Here is an 18,898-nt window from a genome sequence, read left to right on the forward strand (position 1 = left end):
AGGGAAGAGTTCTTTAGTGAACACTGACATTTTTTAGCTGTGGTAAAAAAAGTTCCCACAATTTGATTTTTTTTTTAAGTTAGATTCAGGTTAAACATTTTTGGCAAGAAACTGCCGTTCTCCAGGTGGGATTATGCCCTCGGCACGCGTCAGAGGGTGCATGTCAGTCTGTCCCTCTGCGCTGTTTGGTCCCTGGGTGCCGGTGGTGGTTGATACGTCCCCCGCCCCCCCCCATTGAACCACTGGCCTGCCCGTTGCAATCTGCACATTGATACTCTCAGCCTGTGAATATCTTGTTTAAAAAAACCCCTTTGACTTGTTTTTATCATTCAGTTTAGTTTAAGAAATTGTGTACTGTTCCAATCATACAAAATAACATAATCTAATTAACATGCAAGTGCCCACTCTTTCTTCATGTCCTATGCCCAGATTGATCAAATCTTAATCATATTTGCTCTGAGTCTCTCTCTCTCTTTTTTTTTTTAAGGAGATACAATATGGCAGATACAGCAGAGGCACCTGTGAGCTCCCCGGTCCCCTCCCCCTACTTCTCTCCCAGAGGTAGCTTTTGCCCAAAATTCATGTATATTGATCTTTGTCATTCACATATGTGTTCATAGGCAGTAAAAAGTACTGTTTTATACGTTGTTAATCTTTATAGCGGTGTCATCATACTGTGGAGCAATTTGCAGGTTGATTTTTTTGTTGTTGTTCAACATTGTGTTTTTGGTAATTCCTCATTCCTGTTTATTGCAAGGATTGGACCGAAGTATCACATTTTACAAACACCCTAATTTATGGATTCCACTGGGGTAGGCTAGTATTCATTTAAGTTTCCAATATTTTGCTACTACACACAGCGCTGCAATGATGATTATCCTGTGTGTCTCCTGGGACCGGACATGTGACATGCCAGAGGCTTCTTCCCTGGTTTATGTGACTGGAAATGGAAATCCTTGGAGATGAAGAGCTTTAATTTCACTAAACATTGCAATATTTTTCTTAGCGTTCGCACCCATTTCCCCCACCCACGGAGGGAGAGTTCCTGTTTGTTCACACCATCAGCGGCGGTTCCAGTTCTGCAGACTGAGGGAGATACACCGAAACCGAGAGGGAGGTTCGGAGATTTCCAGGATGCCCCCGCCCCCACACGTGCATAGCACCCTCCGGTAGCAGCCTCACTCACCAGCGGGGTGCATTTCTACCCAGGGTGAGCCTACATCAACACAGCGTGATCACCCAGCGCCCATGGTGTGTGTCTCAGGCTTCACTCTTGAGGATGTACATTCTACAGGTTTGGACAAATGGATAATGAGCTATGTCCCTCATCAAAATATACAGAGTATTTCCACGGCCTTAAAAATTCTCTGCGCTCTGCCTGCTCATTTATCCATACCCTGCCCCTGGCAACCAATGATTTTTTTTAATTGTCTCCACTGATTTGTCTTATCCAGAAGTTCCTATAGTTGGCATCGTACAGTATGCAGTGTTTTTAGACTAGCTTCTTTCACTTAGTAATATGCATCTAAGCTTCCTCCTTGTCTTTTCACAGCATAATAGCTCTTTCCTTCCTTTTTTAGTGCTGAATAATACTCCGTGGCCTGGAAGGACCATAGTTTACCTAAGTATTCACCTACAAGGACATCTTGGTCGTTTCCAAGTTGGGGCCATTAGGCACGGAGCTGCTATAAAGATCTCTGCGTCGGTTTGTACGCGGACGTGAGTTTTCGTCTCCTTTGAGGGAGTACCGAGGGACACAATTGCTGGATCGCATGTACGCCTATGTTCTATTTTGTAAGAAACCACCAAACTGTCTTCCGAAGCGGCTGCACCACCTCGATTCCCACCGACATGTGAGAGAGTTACCATCGCTCTGCATCCTCACCAGCATTTGGTGTCAGTTTTCTGGATTTTGGCCAATCTACTTACTAGGCATGAGGTGGTTTCTCATTTTCATTTGCATATCCCTGATGACATGTGATGGGAGCATATTTGCATATGTTTCTTTGCCGCCTGTTTATCTTTGGTGAGGTTTCCATATAGGTCTGTGGCCCATTTTTTAGTATCAGCTTGTTTTATTGTTGGCTGTCTTTGTGCATTTTAGATAACAGTCCTTTATCAGATGCACTTTTCGCAAATATTTTCTCTTTTCTAACTCTGTTGTCTTTTGCAGAACAGAAGGTTTTAGTTTTAATTGAAGTATCAGGCATGTGCCCTAGACTGGCAATTGAATCGGTGACCCTTTGCTTCACAGGCCGGCACGCAGTCCACTGAGCCACAGCAGCCAGGGTGCTATGAGTCATTTCGAGTTAATTTTCTGAAGGGTGTAAGGTGTGTGTATAGCTTTTTTTTTTCCCTTGTAGTTGTCCAGTTGTTCCAGCACCATTTTCTTGAAGAGCCTTAGCTTTGCTTCATCGTACTGCATTTGTTCTTCTGTGAAAGAGCAGTTGACTGTGTTTACGAGAGTCTGTTTCTGGGCCCTCTGTTCTGCTCCACTCACCCATTTGTATGGTTTTGAGCATACTCAGTTTCATGCAGTTGCTGAGACAAAGAGTATGCTAATTCAAATGTATGACCATTTTGGCTATGTTGCCCTCCAAGGAAGTTTTGACAGTTTGTATCCATATCAGAACTGTATGGCTGTGCTTGGTTCTCCATTCTTTCCAATACGGTGTGTTATCAAGCTTTTCGATTTCTGCCAATTTGGAGAAAAATGGTAGTAATTTACAGTTCTTTGAGTATGAATGCCACTGAGTGTCTTTCTACATCTTCAGGCTATTTCTGTGTCCTTTTCTGTGAGCTGTTCACACCCTTCGACCACCTTTTATTGGATTTTGGTCTGTTGATTTGTAGGCGTTCTTTGTCAGTTGTTTTACAAGTGATGTTTCTCTTTTTTTTTTTTTTGGCCATACAAAAAAGTTTTATTTTTCTGTCATTGATTTCACTTTTTCTTTTATGACTTCTGCATTTTGTATCATGCTAGTCATGTGAAAAATCTTCCAATTTGGAGGTTATAAAAGAATTTCTTTCTTTAGAAATTTTAATATTTCTGTTTTGTTTTGTTTAATTTGTTACTGAACTGTAACTTTTTAATGTGTAAAGTATGAGATCAGAACCCAAATTATTAATTTTTCCAGGTGGAAAAAAATACCAAAGAACCAAGGTAGGTCAATATCATTTGCTGAAGGATCCACCTGTTCTCTGTCTGATGTTCACAATCACTGGTATGGAACTGAAACAGGCAGATTGATTAAGAATTAGAATTTTTAAGAGGCAAGTATTATAGAAGACCCACGAATAAGAGAATGGAGGCTAATACGCCGTGATTGAAGTTCCAGTCTCTTGGGGTTGAGATCAGAGAGAAAAGGAGTGAAGCCAGAAGAGAACTCATTGCTGAAAATATGGAACAACTGATAGACTGCACATCTGGCTAAGGTCAAAGTCGGCAGGATGGGAGGTACCATCTGAGAATGAATTCTACACAGGTGGAGTAGGTCCAGGACAGGAAAAAGTGTGTGTTAGAAACATGGCAGTGGATTGCCAACATGGTATGAAGATGAAGGCCGCTACTAGGGGTTAGGATTCTGGAGAATACAAGTGTGCATGGCCTTCGAAGTCACCCATGAGTATGATAGCATGGGGCTGAAAGGGCTGTTAGCTGCTAAAGCCTTCAGGGAATGAGAGGGCTGCCTAGTGAGTCAGTAGATTAAGGCATTGTGAAAGAGTAAAGGGAGAACATGAATGTTAAAGGAGGTGGGTTTTTAAAAAAAAGTTTTGATTTAAGAGAGCGAGGAAGGGAGAGAAACATTAATTTGCCACCTTCTGGATGCACCCCAACTGGGGACCGAACCTGCAAACCACAGGCATGTGCCCTGACTAAAATTGAATCGGTGACCTTTCAGTTTGTGAGACAACACCCAACCGAGTCACAGCAGCCAGAGCAAGGAGGTGTTTTTATGTGAGGACATTTAAGTAAAAACCTCAAAATAGCAAAAGAGTTCTGCCTTTATTTTCCACAGCTTATGGTTGTTTGAGAAAGAAGAGCCTCTGAAAGGTCTTAGCAGAAAAGTCAGGCTTTATCCCGGACCAGGTAGCTCAGTTGGTTAGAGCATCCTCTTGATGCCTCAAGGTTGAGGGTTCTGTTCCTGGTCAGGGCACATACAAGAATCAACCAATGAATGCTTGAGTAAGTAGAACAGTAAATTGATGTTTCTTTCTCAAATCAATCAGTCAAAAACTTTTTTTAAAAAGTCAGGTTTCAGTTAAGACTATCTGGAAAAAGGGAATAAGGTTTCATGCAAAGACTTCAATAAATACTTGTGTTCAGAGGTTGTGCCGGGCACTTGCCGGGCAGATGAAGTCATGAACCAAAGGGATGAAGTCCGTACCCTCAGGTAGCTCACGGTCTGGGTCTTACGACTTGAGGCGTAGTAGAAGTGTATAATGTCAGGCCCCAACTCAGGTGTCCTGGATTGGAACCTGCAGTTTAATGAGGTCCCCAGGTGATATGTCTGCATATTAAAGTCTGAGAAGCCCTGGTCAGGATTTGGCTGAGCAAAGTTTTTACCCTGGACATGTTGGAAAATAGAGTTAGAGCCATCTACCAGCATCTCCTCCTGGACTTGGCTGAGCAAAGTTTTTACCCTCGAAGTGTTGGAAAATAGAGTTAGAGCCATCTACCAGCATCTCCTCCCTGGTGGGAGCCACTTCAGTTCGATGAGACCCCGCCCCTTCTCATTGTAATTGACCTGGGAGAATCTGACATCAGCTCCACCAGCCTGCCTTCTTTTCCCAGGTATTTGAAAACGGTTAGGAAAGAGTGATCCAGTCTTCTATTGGTTGGACAACTTAACGAGTAATATCAAATACGTGTTACAATGGACCGTATTCTAGAAAGCAGAAAAAAAAGGAAGGCAAAGAGAACAATGAAGCAGATGTATGAAGAAAAGCAGAAATAGAAACATGCTTACATTCTCGGAGCTTTCCTGTATCCCTCATCATTGTCCACTTGATAATACACTCCCATGTGGTTAAAACTCCTATGATTTGATTGTTATTTATCTGGAACCGGAGTTCTACTTTTTATAGCTATAAGGATGAATTCAGAAAGCTGAGTGCAAAGAGAGAAAGGTGACTTGCTTTGTCAGTGTGTGTGTTGATGGGAGTCGTGGAGGGATTTGAGGACCAGGAGTAGAGTGGCCCACAGTGTCAGGGTAGCTCTGGGTGAACAGAGGACACGAGACCTCTTCCAGAGCTCACTGTCCACACCAGACACATGACAAGCAATTTTTGGACCCTCACATTGTCTCATTTGATCCCTGCAACAAGTCAGCAAGGCGCTAAGCCTCACTTACGGAGAAGGAAAGCAAACTTCAGTAACTTGTTCACGGCTGCCAGGAGATGCAAGGCCATGGTGAAATGGACCCAGCTGTGCCAGACTCCAAAGGTCTCCATCTTAACTACTTAGGCACCTAATCTCTATCATAGGTCTTCACGGCAGGTTACATAGCATACCGGTGGTACTTTTGCAAAAACAACCCTCCTCGCGTCGGGCAGATTCTGTGTGGGGCCCGGGGAAGACCAGACTGGAAAGCTCCAAAGGTGATTCTGCTCTGCACCCAGGGGTGGGAATCTCTGCGTCCTGCAGTGCTTGTAGGTCCCAAGGACCTAAGCCTGGCTGTGCAACAGAATGGCTGGGGTGCTGGTACTAATAATGCAGATTCCGGGACTCCGACCCAGCGTTACAGAAGCGGGATGTTGGGACTGGGGCCTTCGATTCTGAATGTTCCAAACCGTCCAGCCCAGCTTGGGACTTGGGACTGACTGATGCCACCCCGGCTTTCTCACGGGTCGCCCCACTCAACCAGTAATTCGGAGACGCTCCGCCAGGGGGAGCCGGGGCGCCACTAGCGGCTTCCGGGTGAGTTGAGGAGAAGAGGGCGGGGCGTGGGGTGACCCGGATGCTGATGCGGGTCCCGCCCCTGGCACCGGGGGAGGCAGGAAAGGAACGGCCCACCGAGTTGACACCGCCGTTCTCGCCCTCTTCGCTAACATCATGCTCCAATTCCTGGTGAGTGGAGCTGCCGAGAAGCAGGCTGGGGGCTCGGCTCAGGACCCTCGGGGGCTCTGGACCCCGTCGATCCGGCCTGGGTCCGGGGGGCATGGGCGTGGCCCCGGCCCCGCGGGTCCGCAGCCCCACCGAGCCTGCTCGTTGCCTCTCGGGGTGGGCTGCGGGGTTTTGTTTCTGCCTCGCTCAGACTCTGCGCGGGTATTTTTCTGCAGCCATTCAAGCCCCGAAAACTTTGATGTGTCAGACCGTGCATTTTGAGAGCCATCGTGCTTACCCTGGGTGCCTGTGTCATCCTCGTGATAAAGCTTTTGGGTCCTTATGTCTTATCGTCACCCGTCCCCCATTCTGTCCTCCCGCCCTGACACAGGCACAAACTCGGTCCAGACTTGTGGCCCTGCTGCTTCGCGTTTCTGAGGACGCAGGAGGGCCGGGAATAAACTCTTGAGTTACGATCATAAGCCACCTCGGGAGGCGCAGAAACACTGAGTCAGAGCTGGAGGCTTAGGGAGCCCTCGTCTGTGGTTGCAGCTTCCAGACTTGGAGGACGGCTGGCTGCTGGCATGAGTCAGACCCTGGTCTACAAGTGGTTTTTCCAAAGTGCTCTTTTTAGAGGAAAGTGACCGTTACCATGACTAAGCAGATTATTTCTTGGGGCTCTTTATTTCGGTTAAAAACGGGTTTTCTGGCAAAGCTCGGTGTATTCCAGATTGCCTGGTGAAGGTTTCAGGCGGTCTTGCCAATCAGATTTCGAAGAGAGAGTCTTCCAAATGTTTGTGTCTTCAACACTTGATGCTTTCTACCTCTAGTAAGAGGCCGGTATTGTAATATATTCCAGGTGACTAATGGGAATCTGGTGCCCTGGGGATGAGGTGCTTTCTCAAATGTTAAGTTCTTTATCAAGGAGATTAGGGGGGAATGGCACTTGCTGCCCTCCTTTTTGAGATGGTAATTGACTTTGAGTTCTCTACGCCAAAAGGGGGTATCCTTGACATAAATTGCCCAACTAAGGGCTGCTGCTTTGTCTCTGGAAGTTTCTCTAGTGTGCTAAATAGGAGTCACAAATAATAACTGTTATTTAGTTGTAGGAAACAGTTTCAAACAATATCAGTTTGCCCCAAAGTGTATAATTGAGTGCCAGCCTCCAGCTGCAGCTCCTTGATGAGATGGGAGGACATTGGTTCAGTTATCCTTAACTTTCCAAGTGCTTTTGCAGAGTGGGTTTATTTGGTTTTGGAATAAACCTTTGCTGTGTATAAACACGGATGTGACTGGTGAAGGGGAGAGGCTGAAGCTGTCCGTTGAGTTCCCAGCCAGGAAGTAAGGCTGGCCCTCTGTTCTCACTGCACGTGCTGAAAGAAGTGGCTAGAATTACTTTTCACCAGGATTGTATCTCTGTCCAGCGGTTGACCGACTCGGTCAACTCGAACAAGTCTTTCTGTTTGCTTTTTCACATGTAAAACAGCCATTTCAGGTATAAAACAGTGGGATTGAAGTAGAAGATCCCTAAGGTCTCCCCAGCTTTTACCTGGGGTCCAGCGGTCATGTCCTAGTGTTTATGAGGTCAGACTCGTGGGTTTGAACTCCTGCTCTATCACTTTTAAGCTGTGGGCACGTGGGCAGCTGATTGAAATTCTCCATGCTTCAGTTTCCACATCTGAAAATGGAAACCTGTCTCATGGTTTTGTTGTGAGGATTAAACATGAGTTAACACATAGATGTAGTTAAAACAGGGACACTTAATAAGGACTCAGACATGTTTAGTTTCTCATCAACAAGGTATCAGTAATTCTGACTTAGTTGCTTCTCAGAAACGGGGTCAGTGTATCCTCAGAAGTGTAGGGGAAGGGAAGCGTTTGGCAGTGAGGGGACAGTCACGAGTTACACGTGGGCACTGGCATCACACATGTTGGCGCCCTGCATGATGTTCCTTGCTGTTGTCATTTTCTGGGGCACTGTTTGAAACGCACTCCCCGGGGTTGTGCTGCTTATGAACCATTCGTTCCTCCTGGGATGAAAATGCTTGCCTGGCATCCCGGTCCCGAGAGCCTGTTCCTGCCGTCCTGCTGCCACCTCCTCTCCTGCTGCTGCTGTGGCTGCTCCCTTGATGGCGGTGACTGGCTTGGCAGAAAAGTCTGTGTAGTTTTTTCTGTAAAATAAAAGACACGTTTTTCACTAGCACCGATAACTGTTGATTTGGATATTTTGAGTATGGTGGCTCTCTCCCACTATTGGCTACTGGTGGGTGGAGGCCGGCGGAGCTGCTGAACACCTCCCAGTGTGCACAACAGCCCCCCAGCAAAGAATCACTGGGTTGGCCAAAAAGTTCATTCAGTTTTTCTGCAGGATGGCTCTGTAGTGCTTAGATGTCTTTAACTTCATTGGAAACAATCTTGTTAGATTGTATTGTGACAGCTGTCATTTCAGCGTGCATTTAAAAAAACCGTATCAAAATTGGTGAATTTCTTTGCAGCCATTTTAATATTGGAGATGGAAGAAGATATTCAACATTTTTGGCGTATTACGCTTTATTATTTCAGGAAAGGTAAAAATGCAACTGAAACGCAAAAAAAAAAAGATTTCTGCAGTGCACGGAGAAGGTGCTGTGACGGATGGAATGTATCAAAAGCGGTTTGCGAAGTTTCTCGGTACTGTTGACATTTTGGCCAAATAACCCTTTGCTGTGGGGCCATCGTATGCACTGGAAGGTGCTGAGCAGCACCCCTGGCCTCCACCCACTAGAAGCCAATAGTGGGAGACAGCCAATGTACTCAGATATTGCAGTCAATCAAGTTACTGGAAGCTACTGGTGAAAATGAAAACTGCCTACTCAATATCTTTTGTCATATCTTCTATCTCAGACTCCACATACCCTGGACCCATCACCTCTTCCCCACCCTGCCAACCATACCCAGCTTCTTTCTTAGTTCCCTGGTCCCGGCTTTCTACAATTTGAAATATTGACATAATCTTATTGTTTTCCCCTTCATTCTCCATGTCATTTAGCTGCTGTGCCTGGCACCTATGTTTACCTGCTATGTAATTTGGGGCAAGTGACTTAATTGATCTGTGGCTTAGTTTCCCCAGTACGAACTGGGCAGTAACTGGACCTGCTCTGTAAGATTGTGAAGAGCTTGAATTAGTTCATGAAAGAGAGCTGGCGTGCACATAGTAAGCATTCAGTAAATGTAGCTATTGTTTTAAGCCATCAAGTCTTCATTACTCATGTTATGGAAGGTTCTGTCCTTACATTCCCACTGCCAAGTTCCTAGAGCAGGTCTTTTTTACCCCACCTTTGGACAAGCTGCACTAGCCTGCCCGGTGTAGAGATGCAGGTTTTGAGTTGGAAAGTTGGTTTAGGTTCTCCAGTCCAGCTGACATGCTGATGCTCCCGTCTCCACTACGAAAAGGGCATCCAGCTTACGATGGGTCACCCCCGGCGGCAGCAGGTTCAGCACTCCCACAGGTCTTTGAGTTCGATTTCGGTCAGCGTCTCCTCACTCAGTTCTACTCCATGATAAACAGCGGCTCTAACCTACGGACAACCCTTTACATACGCAAAGGAGCATATCTTGGTAACCTCCCCCACCCCATCAGTCTTTCCTGTAGGCTAGACATCTCTGTTTCTTTATGATTCAGGTTCAGGCTGGTTCCTCTTCTCTGAATAGGCAGTCTAGTTTTGAATTCTGTTTAAATGTGCCGCTCCCGATGTGGTCGGAGCAGCCGCAGAGAAGAGCAAGGTTGTCTGTCTGTCACCTCCGGCTCTGTGCGTGCTTCCCTCCCTTGCTGCCCTTGGTTCCGTCCCCTCGCAGCTGCTGGAGCGGTCGTCTGGAATCAGCAGCCTGTTCACATGCTCAGAAACTGTCAGTGTCTCTGTGTCCTTCCCCATCGGATGATAACCACCTGGCCCCGTTTCCTTCCCCACTGCCCGTCAGTGTGCGTCCTCTGTTTTGGATTGGCTGGCCAGACTTCCCTGTCCGTGCCAACCTGTGGACCGTCTTGCTTTCGTACCTTCCCATGTTTGTTTGTTTGTTTGTTTGCTTGCTTTGCTTTTGCCTTTGCCTTCCCTAATACTCCTAATGGCCCAACTCCCATCTTTTTCCATGAGCCTTCTGAGGACTTAAGTTCCTGAAATCTTTACACTGTTCTGATCCATCTCTCCATTTATTTAGGACATGCATGTCTTTCATCATTTTTTTAAATCGACGTATTAGTCTTGCCCCTGGTTTTTTAAAAATTTATGTCGAATTTTGTTGTTGGGAGTGGCATCCTTTTTAAAATTACATTTTCGAGTTAGTTGTTGCTGATGTTGGGGAAATGCTGATAGTTTTGTTGCATGCATGTCATTCCCGAAGTCTGCCTGTCTCCCGTCGGTAGGGTCACCTGGAGGTGACTCAGGGAAGGCAGTGCTGGAAGGAAGGCAGTCACGTCCCCAGTGAAGGCAAACATGACAGCTTTGTGTTCCTTCCCGATTGTTACTCCCTTTCCCTCCTCAAGCTAGGGCTTGCAGTAAAAGCAGTGAGAGTGCGCAGGCCTAGGGGGGCATGTAAAGAGGACTAAATGGTAATGGAAAAAAAAGCGATACAAAGATTATATGTTAAAATAAAAGAAGGAACGAGGGTGGATATCCTACTTTTGTTTCTCCTTGTATCGGAAATGGTCCCCAGCTTCAGCGAGGTTTATTTTCTGATATTTTGTAACAGATTAAGGAGATTCTCTTCTATTTCTGATAGTTTAAGAGTTTTTGGCTGCTGACTTTACCATGCTCTTTCCCCACCTGGTGACCACATGACTTTTCTCCTTTAATACGTTAGTGTGAGTTACATTGGGTTTTTAACACAAAGTACTTAAAACTGTGTGGCCGTTCAGGCTGCCTGTTGGCGACCTGCTGTGTGCCGCTCACTGCCCCTCTGTGGGTTTCAGCCTTGTCTTCCTAGAACAGGTCGTACATTCCGTGGGAAGAAGCCACATACCCTGTGATTTCATTGATCTAATTAGGTATTCCTTTTTTGCCTGATGACCTCTCAGATAGCCATAAGATGTTTGAATATTTGCATCGGCTTCTCTGAGAATAAGCAAACCAGTTCTACCCGACGCACCTTTCTGGAGTCCCACCTGCTAAATTTTTCATGACTGTCCCCATTTAGTTCACTGGCTTGGGAGCGAATTAACAGCTTTTTTTCTTTCTTTCTTCATTCTATAAGGGAAATTATTGACTATAAAACCTAACTTACACCCCCCCCCCCCCAAACTAGTTTGTAGGTTAAAATCGTGCTTCCCTGTGGTGGTAGCAGAAGGGATGTAGGCTGTGTCCTCGGCAGCTTTTTGTTTAATTTGTGGAACGTGGGTTTTTGTCACTTGAAGCCGTTGATGGTGTTTCCCCACACTAAATCTTCGTGGTTAAAGAGTCGGACACAAAAAAGGGTGACTTTTTTCTGCCTCCCTGGAATGGACAGGGCTTCTGACAGCTACAGCTGAGCCTAAAATTGAGAGATAAAATGATCAATTTATCTTCATTGTTCGATGATGTGTACTTCTGGCTTTCTTGTCAGTGTGCAGCTTTTCTCCCCTGAGACCATAAATCACTTTTAGGTGTTCTTTTAAGTGCTAGTTGTAGTTACATTGGCTAAATAAAAGGCGAGATTTTAGATTTCGTAAGCTGTTGTCAGTAAATATAAGATGGTCCAGATTCTGTCGTAGCTTGATCTGGGCACGTACTTTTTGAAAGTGCAACTTGATGAGTCACATTCCAATCCCTCGGGTTGCATTCACTCTAGGTTACTGCCAGGAGCCATCCCAAGTCAACAGTTGTAGCTTTGATGGGTGATTTATACACGTAGTAACTTTCTGATGGGGAAGGGACTGAGCAGCAAATGGTCAGAAGGCAGAGGGCTTTGGAGTTGCTCCCTCCTTTCCAACCAAGTGCTCTGCGTTGTTAATAGGCAGCGTGGGGACTCACTCACCTGCTGCGGCCGCCGCGCAGGAGACTGGCAGCGCTTTCCCGGGAGCTCGCGCACAAAGCCCGCCTCGTCTGAGTGTTCCTTGCTTTTCTGCTCTGATGTTTCCTGCTTTTAAAACATTTATTCCACCTGGAAACCTTGAGTTGTTCTTGAGTTCCTCAGTTTTATCCCGTGTAGCTGATAGTTTACCAAACCTTACTGATTCTTTTATAGTTTTGATGTTCAATTTACATCTTGTAATTCACCCATTTGAAGTGTAGGAGCCAGGGTTTCTAAGACGTCCGTCGAGTTGTGCAGTTTCCTAGCAACAGTCCCTCGCCTCCGGGAGAAGCCGCGTGCCCACCAGTGTTCGTGTCCCACTCCTCTCACTGACCCCAGCCCGGGACAGTCGCCGAGTGGTTTCGTGTGTCTTTGGGTGTGACTCTTCGGACATGTGCTTTAAATGCAGTCATGGGATACATGGTCTTTCCTGGCTGTCTTTCATTTAGCGTAATGTTTTCAAGGTTCATACATGTTGTTGTGTGAATCAGTGCTTCATTCTCTTTTGAGGCTGATAGTACGTGGTATGGATATACCCACCTTGTTAATACATTCACCAGTGGGTGGACATTTAGGTTGTTTCCACCGTTCGACTATTATGAAGAGTCTTCCTGTGAACATGCGTGTACAAGTTTGCATGTGCATATATGCTTCAGCTCTCCTGGGCATGTGCCCCAAAGTGGACTTGCAGCATCAGATGGCGCCTGCGAGCTGCCAGACTGGTTTCCACAGTGGCCGCACCGGTTTCCATTCCCACCAGCAGTGTGGGAAGCTTCCCATGCCCCGCATCCTCGCCCACACTGGTTCATCTTTTCTGTTACAGCCACCCTCCTAGGTGTCTCGTGGCCCCTCGTTGTGGTTTTGATTTGCATTTTCTCACTAACAGTGGTGAGCATCTTTTCATTTGCTGGCTGACCATTTATTTTGTATATCTGCTTTGGAGAAGAGTCTGTTTAAAATCCTTTGTCCACTTTTAAATTGGGTAGTTATTCTTTTTATCACTCAGTTGTAAGAATTCCTTATATATTCTGTATAAAAGTCTGTTATTAGATCTGTGTTTTACAGATATTTTATTCCATTTTGTGGGTTGTCTTCACTTTCTTGATGGTATTCTTTGAACTACAAACTTATTTAATTTTGATGAAGTTCAGCTTATCCTTTTTTAGGTCACTTCTGCCTTTGGTAGCATACCCGAGAAACCATTGCCTACCCTAAGGTCATGAAGATTGACTGCTGTGTTTTATCCTAAGAGATTGATCATTTTAGCTCTTGGATTTAGGTCTTCTTAGTTAAGTGTTTATGATGTGAAGTAGGGCCCAGCTGCATGGTTTTGCAGGTGGACACCCTGTTGTCTCAGCACCATTTTTTGAAACTATTAAATGTCTCGCCCTGGCTGGCGTGGCTCGGTTGGGTGTTGTCCCGCATTCCCGGTCAGGGCGCGTACCTCGGCTGGGACGTGCGCGGAAGGCAACTAATTGCTCTCTCTCTCTCACATCGATGTTTCTCTCCCTTTCTTTCTCCCTCCCTTTCCCTCACTCTAAAAAAGAAAAAAGAAAAAAAGAAACTATTGAATGTCTTAACACCCTTGTGGAAAATTGCTTGACTGTAACTGTAAAGGCTTATTCCCGGACCCTCCATTCTATTTTGTTTATCTTCATTGATTTGGGGGGGAGACACCATTCATTCATGTTTGCTTGCTATTTTCTCCGCGGGGAAAACTGGGGGAGGGGGGTGATGTGATGTGGAGGGGACCATGGGGATAGCATCTAGCCAACTGGATGGACTACCCGTTAGGCTCCCGGTCTTGGCCTGGAAGATACTGAGAGTTCTTGGCCTGCAGAGGGGTTTTGGACTCATTCAAGACCTCCTGTCATCTGGCTCCTGGCTAACTTCTCAGGCTAATGAGTTATCAGTTTTCAAACTTAGATTTTACTTTTTTAGATTTTTCTTTATTTAGATTGTTAACTATTTACTGTCTAAACTTGCCTACAAAACATCCCATGAACATGTGACTGCTTTTGGACTTTACACATTTTTTTCCCTACATTTCTCTTCACGCGCAACATTTGTCTCCTTATGTTGGGTATTTACTTTTCCAGAGTCCCGCTGGGAGACCTGGCAGTGTTCCGAAAGTACGGTTGGGTGTGACTTGTCTAGTGGCCCATTGTTTTTGTTTTATTTTGTGTTTTTAGGTACCTGCTGTATTTTTATGCACTCTGATGTCTGATGAAGTTGCCAACATGAAGCCACATTAGATATACCGTATTTATTTTGAGATAACATGGTAATAAGCAAGAATCCTAGAATGTTGGAACTGGAAGGAATATTGTTAGTTTAATGTTTTTATAAATCAGGAAGTTCAAATTAGCAAAGCTCCAAAGAGATTAAGTTTCTTGTCTACAGGAACAGTTAGATAATAGTGGAACCAAAACTCTAGTTTATTTTTTATTTTTTGAAAACTTTTCAACCCCATAGTCTTTTTGTTTGGTTTGGAGCTAACATTCCCAGTTGGTTTTTCCCCTTCGCCTTTTCTTTTAAGCAATTTAATACTCTTTCTGGTTTGGGAAATATCTGTTTACCTAGTTTCAACCCATAGGAGTGAAAAAAATCTTTTTTAAAAAAATTGATTTTAGAGAGAAAGGAAGGGGGATGGAGAGGGAAAGAGAGAGACAAAGAGAAAGAGAAACATCACTTTGTTGTTCCACTTATACATTCACTGGTTAGTTCTAGTATGTGCCCTGACCAGGGATTGAACCCACAACTTTGGCGTATCAGGCACACTCAAATCAACTTAGCTATCCGGCCAGGGCCAATCTTTTTGCTTGTTAGTGCCCCCCCTTGATAAAAATACTATTTCATAACATGTGTCTGATTAGTCAAATGATCAGAAAGTTTCTATGATCAGAGATCATAGCATCTTTTATATTTCTTAATTTACGAACAAACCAATTTAAATTATGCTTTTGGTGTTTAAAGCTTAGTAAGCCTAAAGTTTATTTCATAGGAGCAAGATGTGAGTTTAACACTGTGCACCGTTCATCCCTAGAGGACCCTGGGGCTTCTAGCTGGGCTTAGCTCCTTAGGAGAATATTGTTTGTATTGTTTGGTGTGGCGTCTGACGGCACCGAGCTCAGTATCCAGTGTAACTCTTCCCGTTCTCTTCTTTCAGCTTGGATTTACTTTTGGCAACCTGGTCGGAATGTATCTGGCTCAGAATTATGACGTAAGTGACCAAATTCACTTTTTCCATGATCCCATGTAACCGATTCGTAGGGACTTGTCTTTGTTGAAGTAAGGTGTGCCCCCCGGCATAGAGGGGGTCCACAGATGGTGGGGGGGAGCCCTGATTGTTTTTGTAGAAAGATTTTCCAAAGTCACAGAAGCATCTGCCCTTCATAATTGCACAAGACGGCAAAATCCCATCACTTTAGATGGTCTTGTGGTGATCCTGTGCCGTGTTTGTTAGCCCAGAGTAATATTAAGTTAGGTTCTCACAGTTCTGTGGCAGTGTTATGTGATAAGCAAGAACTTAAAGATTAATCAGATAATCTTTTCAGCCCCTGTGCCCAGGAGTAGAGAGGACTAGGAATCTTGGAGGCGGATCTATATGACGCAGCATATTCAAGGGGGCAGTTTTCTGACGTGGGCGTTGTGTTTGCCTCCCTTTAGAGATGGGGAAGTTGAAAACCAGGCGGCACACTGCCCGTGAATGGTGATCCTGGAAGGGTGGAGCTTGTTTTAAAGACACAAGGAGGGGAAAAGTGGTACTAGCTTTTGTTTTGTAGTGAGGCTTTGGTGTGACAAAGGGAATTCCCTCTGTCAACCTTCACTTGAGTCACACGATTGTCTAGGCAAGGGCCTTATCAGTTTGCACCACATTTATCTTTTCTGTGTGCGACTCCCGCTCCACAGGGATTGAGGGGCTCAGTGGGCATGTAAGAGTCAAAGGCGGCGGGTGTGGCGTTCAGGCAGGGAGCGCCCCCTAGCGCACTGCGTCTGAGCTCCTCCTTCTGCAGTTAGGAGGCTAAAACCACCAGTGTTTAGCTGGTCTCTTTCAGAGGAAAATAAACACTTATACAATAACCGTTTATCTTTGGGGGAACAGAAGTGAAAGGATATTGGTTATATAGATACAAATTTATAATAGTCTCTTTTCTCTTGAAAGATGCCAAACCTGGCTAAAAAACTTGAAGAAATTAAAAAGGACTTGGATGCCAAGAAGAAGCCCCCTAGTTCATGAGGCCCGAACCAGCACTGCCCCCGGAAGTCTCTCCTCGCGGACCTCCTGCACCCTGTGAACCAAAAGCCTGTGTCTTACTCTCCAGTCTCTGCCTTCGCTCCACCCGAACGGCCTGCGAGCGCACTCAGGGGCCACCAGTTAAGAACTGCCCTCACGTCTCCAACGCCCTCCCCTCTTCCCTTCCTCCTGCCAGTCGCTTGGGAGGTCCTGAGGCTGGAATTGTGGTGCTAGATTAGTAAACATGGCCTTTCATTAGCGGTCTCTCCCTTATTCTTTGGGACTTCTACTGCCTTTTTCGTAAGAAAACTCGCTGAGTTTTGTATAGCTGATCAGATATAAATAATGCTGATTTCACAGTTTAGCGATTATAATAGGTGTTGAAACATTTGGTACTAAATTATGTTGATTCAAGGTCATTAAAATTAAAATCTAGAAGCCAGTTTCTGGTGAATTATCCGTTTACTTTATACTGTTCTCAGTATAAATGACATATATAACTCCATAGTTGCTAACTTAACCAATCAATCAATTTACTACTACAACTGAGAAACTACATTCTGAGAACCCCACCAGGAACTGGGGGATTTAAAAAATATGTAAAGTAATGGCCTTTGTTCTCAGTAGACTTCATAGTCTAGTATGTGTGTTTTTCCTTAATGATGTATTTGATCTGGCTCTTTTCACTCAAAAGAATCATACTTATTTTAAGGGATTATAGGTACATTTGACATTACATGATGAAAAAATGATGCCTTTTCACATTAAAAAAAGGTATTTGCATTACAACTGTAGTGATTCTCACAAGAAAACTTCTTGATTTTTTTTCCCTGCAATCAGAAATTGCCACTATAATTTGTTGAATGTATATTCAGTCCATTTTTAAAAATTAAAAATGTTTGTATCACTTTCCTGCACCTGATTCGGAATAAAGGGCCTCCCGCACCCCCAGCTCCCAGCTCCTGTCGCAGGAGGCAGGCACTGCGCGCTGTTCACTGTGCGCCTTTGCGAAAGACTCGGTGCCTGAACAAACACACGTGCGCGGGGCCTTTACCCGGATGGAAACAGCCGTACATAGGCTTTGCCCCGACCTTTTCTTCCTGTTCCATGCCCGTGTGTAAGGAATACGGAATCGCTTTCCTTTCCTGGCTACATAAGATTCAGTTGAATGAATATACCGTAATTTATTTAATCTGTTACTGATGAATAGTCACGCTGTTTCCTGTCTTCTGCTGTTACAGTGACAACCCTGAACCTTGTTACACGTATCTAGGCAGGTGTAGCCATAAGCAAATGCCCTAAAACTGTCATTTGCACTAAATGTAAGCAAAGTCCCATTTCACTGTGCGTTTTTGTTTTGGAGGGCTTGTTGGGCAGCTTCACCGACAATGCCTCTTCTGAGGACGTTCTAGCAGAAGCAGTAAACTGGAGGATTATTTATGACACCTTTCCCACACACACAGGCGATGCTGAGAGTACATGCAGTTAGAAAGTGCAGTGGTTCTGCTCCTCTGAAAACGTGCCGCTCTGGTACGTGCAGATGCGTTTTATCCATCAGCGCATCCTGCGGTGTGAGACAGATTAGGAACATACCATGGTTTGGCCTCTCCCGAGCAGTGTGACTGTGGGCAGACAGCTTATTTTTCTGAAACTGTTATATTCTCTGTAAGATCTGGACGCAATACCTACCTCATAGGGCTTCCGTGAGCAACAATGGAGATAATGTACGTGATGTGCAGTGCTTTGCAGACTTACCCAATAAATAGTAGATCTTAGTCCAGACATGCTGGCTTTGGTCAGAATACTTTTGTTTCTCTGCGGTCACTTTCGGAACCAGTTTATGAACCATGCAAAATGTGTCATTATTCTACTGTCACTGTCTTGGTTGTTGATGAAAATCTACGATACCCACCTCGATCATACCACCCGGCTCACAAGATTTGATCCGAAATGGCTGAGTCGTCAGTGGAATGAATGAATTGCAGCCTCGAAGAATAGAGGTTTACTGCCCTGAGGGTATTCCAGCCGCTGCAGGCTTGGGTGTCCCTTGCCATCGGTCACCGTAGCCTTGTTACTGTGTGTTTGCTCCCACAGTGGCTCTGTGGGGAGGAAGGTCCCTCCGTCATACCCTGTGAACACAGCTCATTTGGAAATCAGGGCTTCCCTCGGGAGTGACACTTTGTGTCACTGACAGGATCATTTCCACCCGGGGGGGGGGGGGGCACCCAGCCGTTCCGAGGTGAACACGGGCTGATGCAGGGCCACACAGCCTCTCCTCGCCGTAAGTTCTGCGACCATGGGCGGGTGCACAGAGTTCTCAGACGAGGTCATCTTCCCGAGATGCAGGCGGAGCTCAGAACCAGCAGGTTTCAGGGTGCAGTTGGGGGGGGGTGGCAGTGGTTGTAATCGTGGAGGTCACGTTCGCCCTGGGTGCTTTGTGGGGACCCCGGCCTCACAAACCAATGGAATGATGGGAAGAACCCCTGCAAGACGGGCCTTTTTTTCCTTTAAAAATGTTTGAAAACTTCTGTTGATGCAATTTAAGAAAACTTATTGCTACACCGACCATAAAAGGAAGGTCACTCACATGTGGAA

General features: G+C 45.4%; 1 protein-coding gene across 1 annotated transcript; it reads left to right on the top strand.

Annotated features, from left to right (window-relative positions):
* The first annotated feature begins 5,930 nt into the window (after positions 1 to 5,930).
* Positions 5,931 to 18,085, top strand: STMP1 (short transmembrane mitochondrial protein 1). Its single transcript, XM_036010939.1, has 3 exons — positions 5,931 to 6,070; positions 15,236 to 15,289; positions 16,232 to 18,085. The coding sequence occupies exons 1-3, from the start codon at positions 6,056 to 6,058 to the stop codon at positions 16,304 to 16,306; spliced, it is 144 nt and encodes a 47-aa protein (XP_035866832.1). The 5' UTR covers positions 5,931 to 6,055; the 3' UTR covers positions 16,307 to 18,085.
* Positions 18,086 to 18,898: the final 813 nt, after the last annotated feature.

This window comes from Phyllostomus discolor, chromosome 10 (assembly GCF_004126475.2).
Source record: "Phyllostomus discolor isolate MPI-MPIP mPhyDis1 chromosome 10, mPhyDis1.pri.v3, whole genome shotgun sequence".
Classification (NCBI taxonomy): Eukaryota; Metazoa; Chordata; class Mammalia; order Chiroptera; family Phyllostomidae; genus Phyllostomus; species Phyllostomus discolor.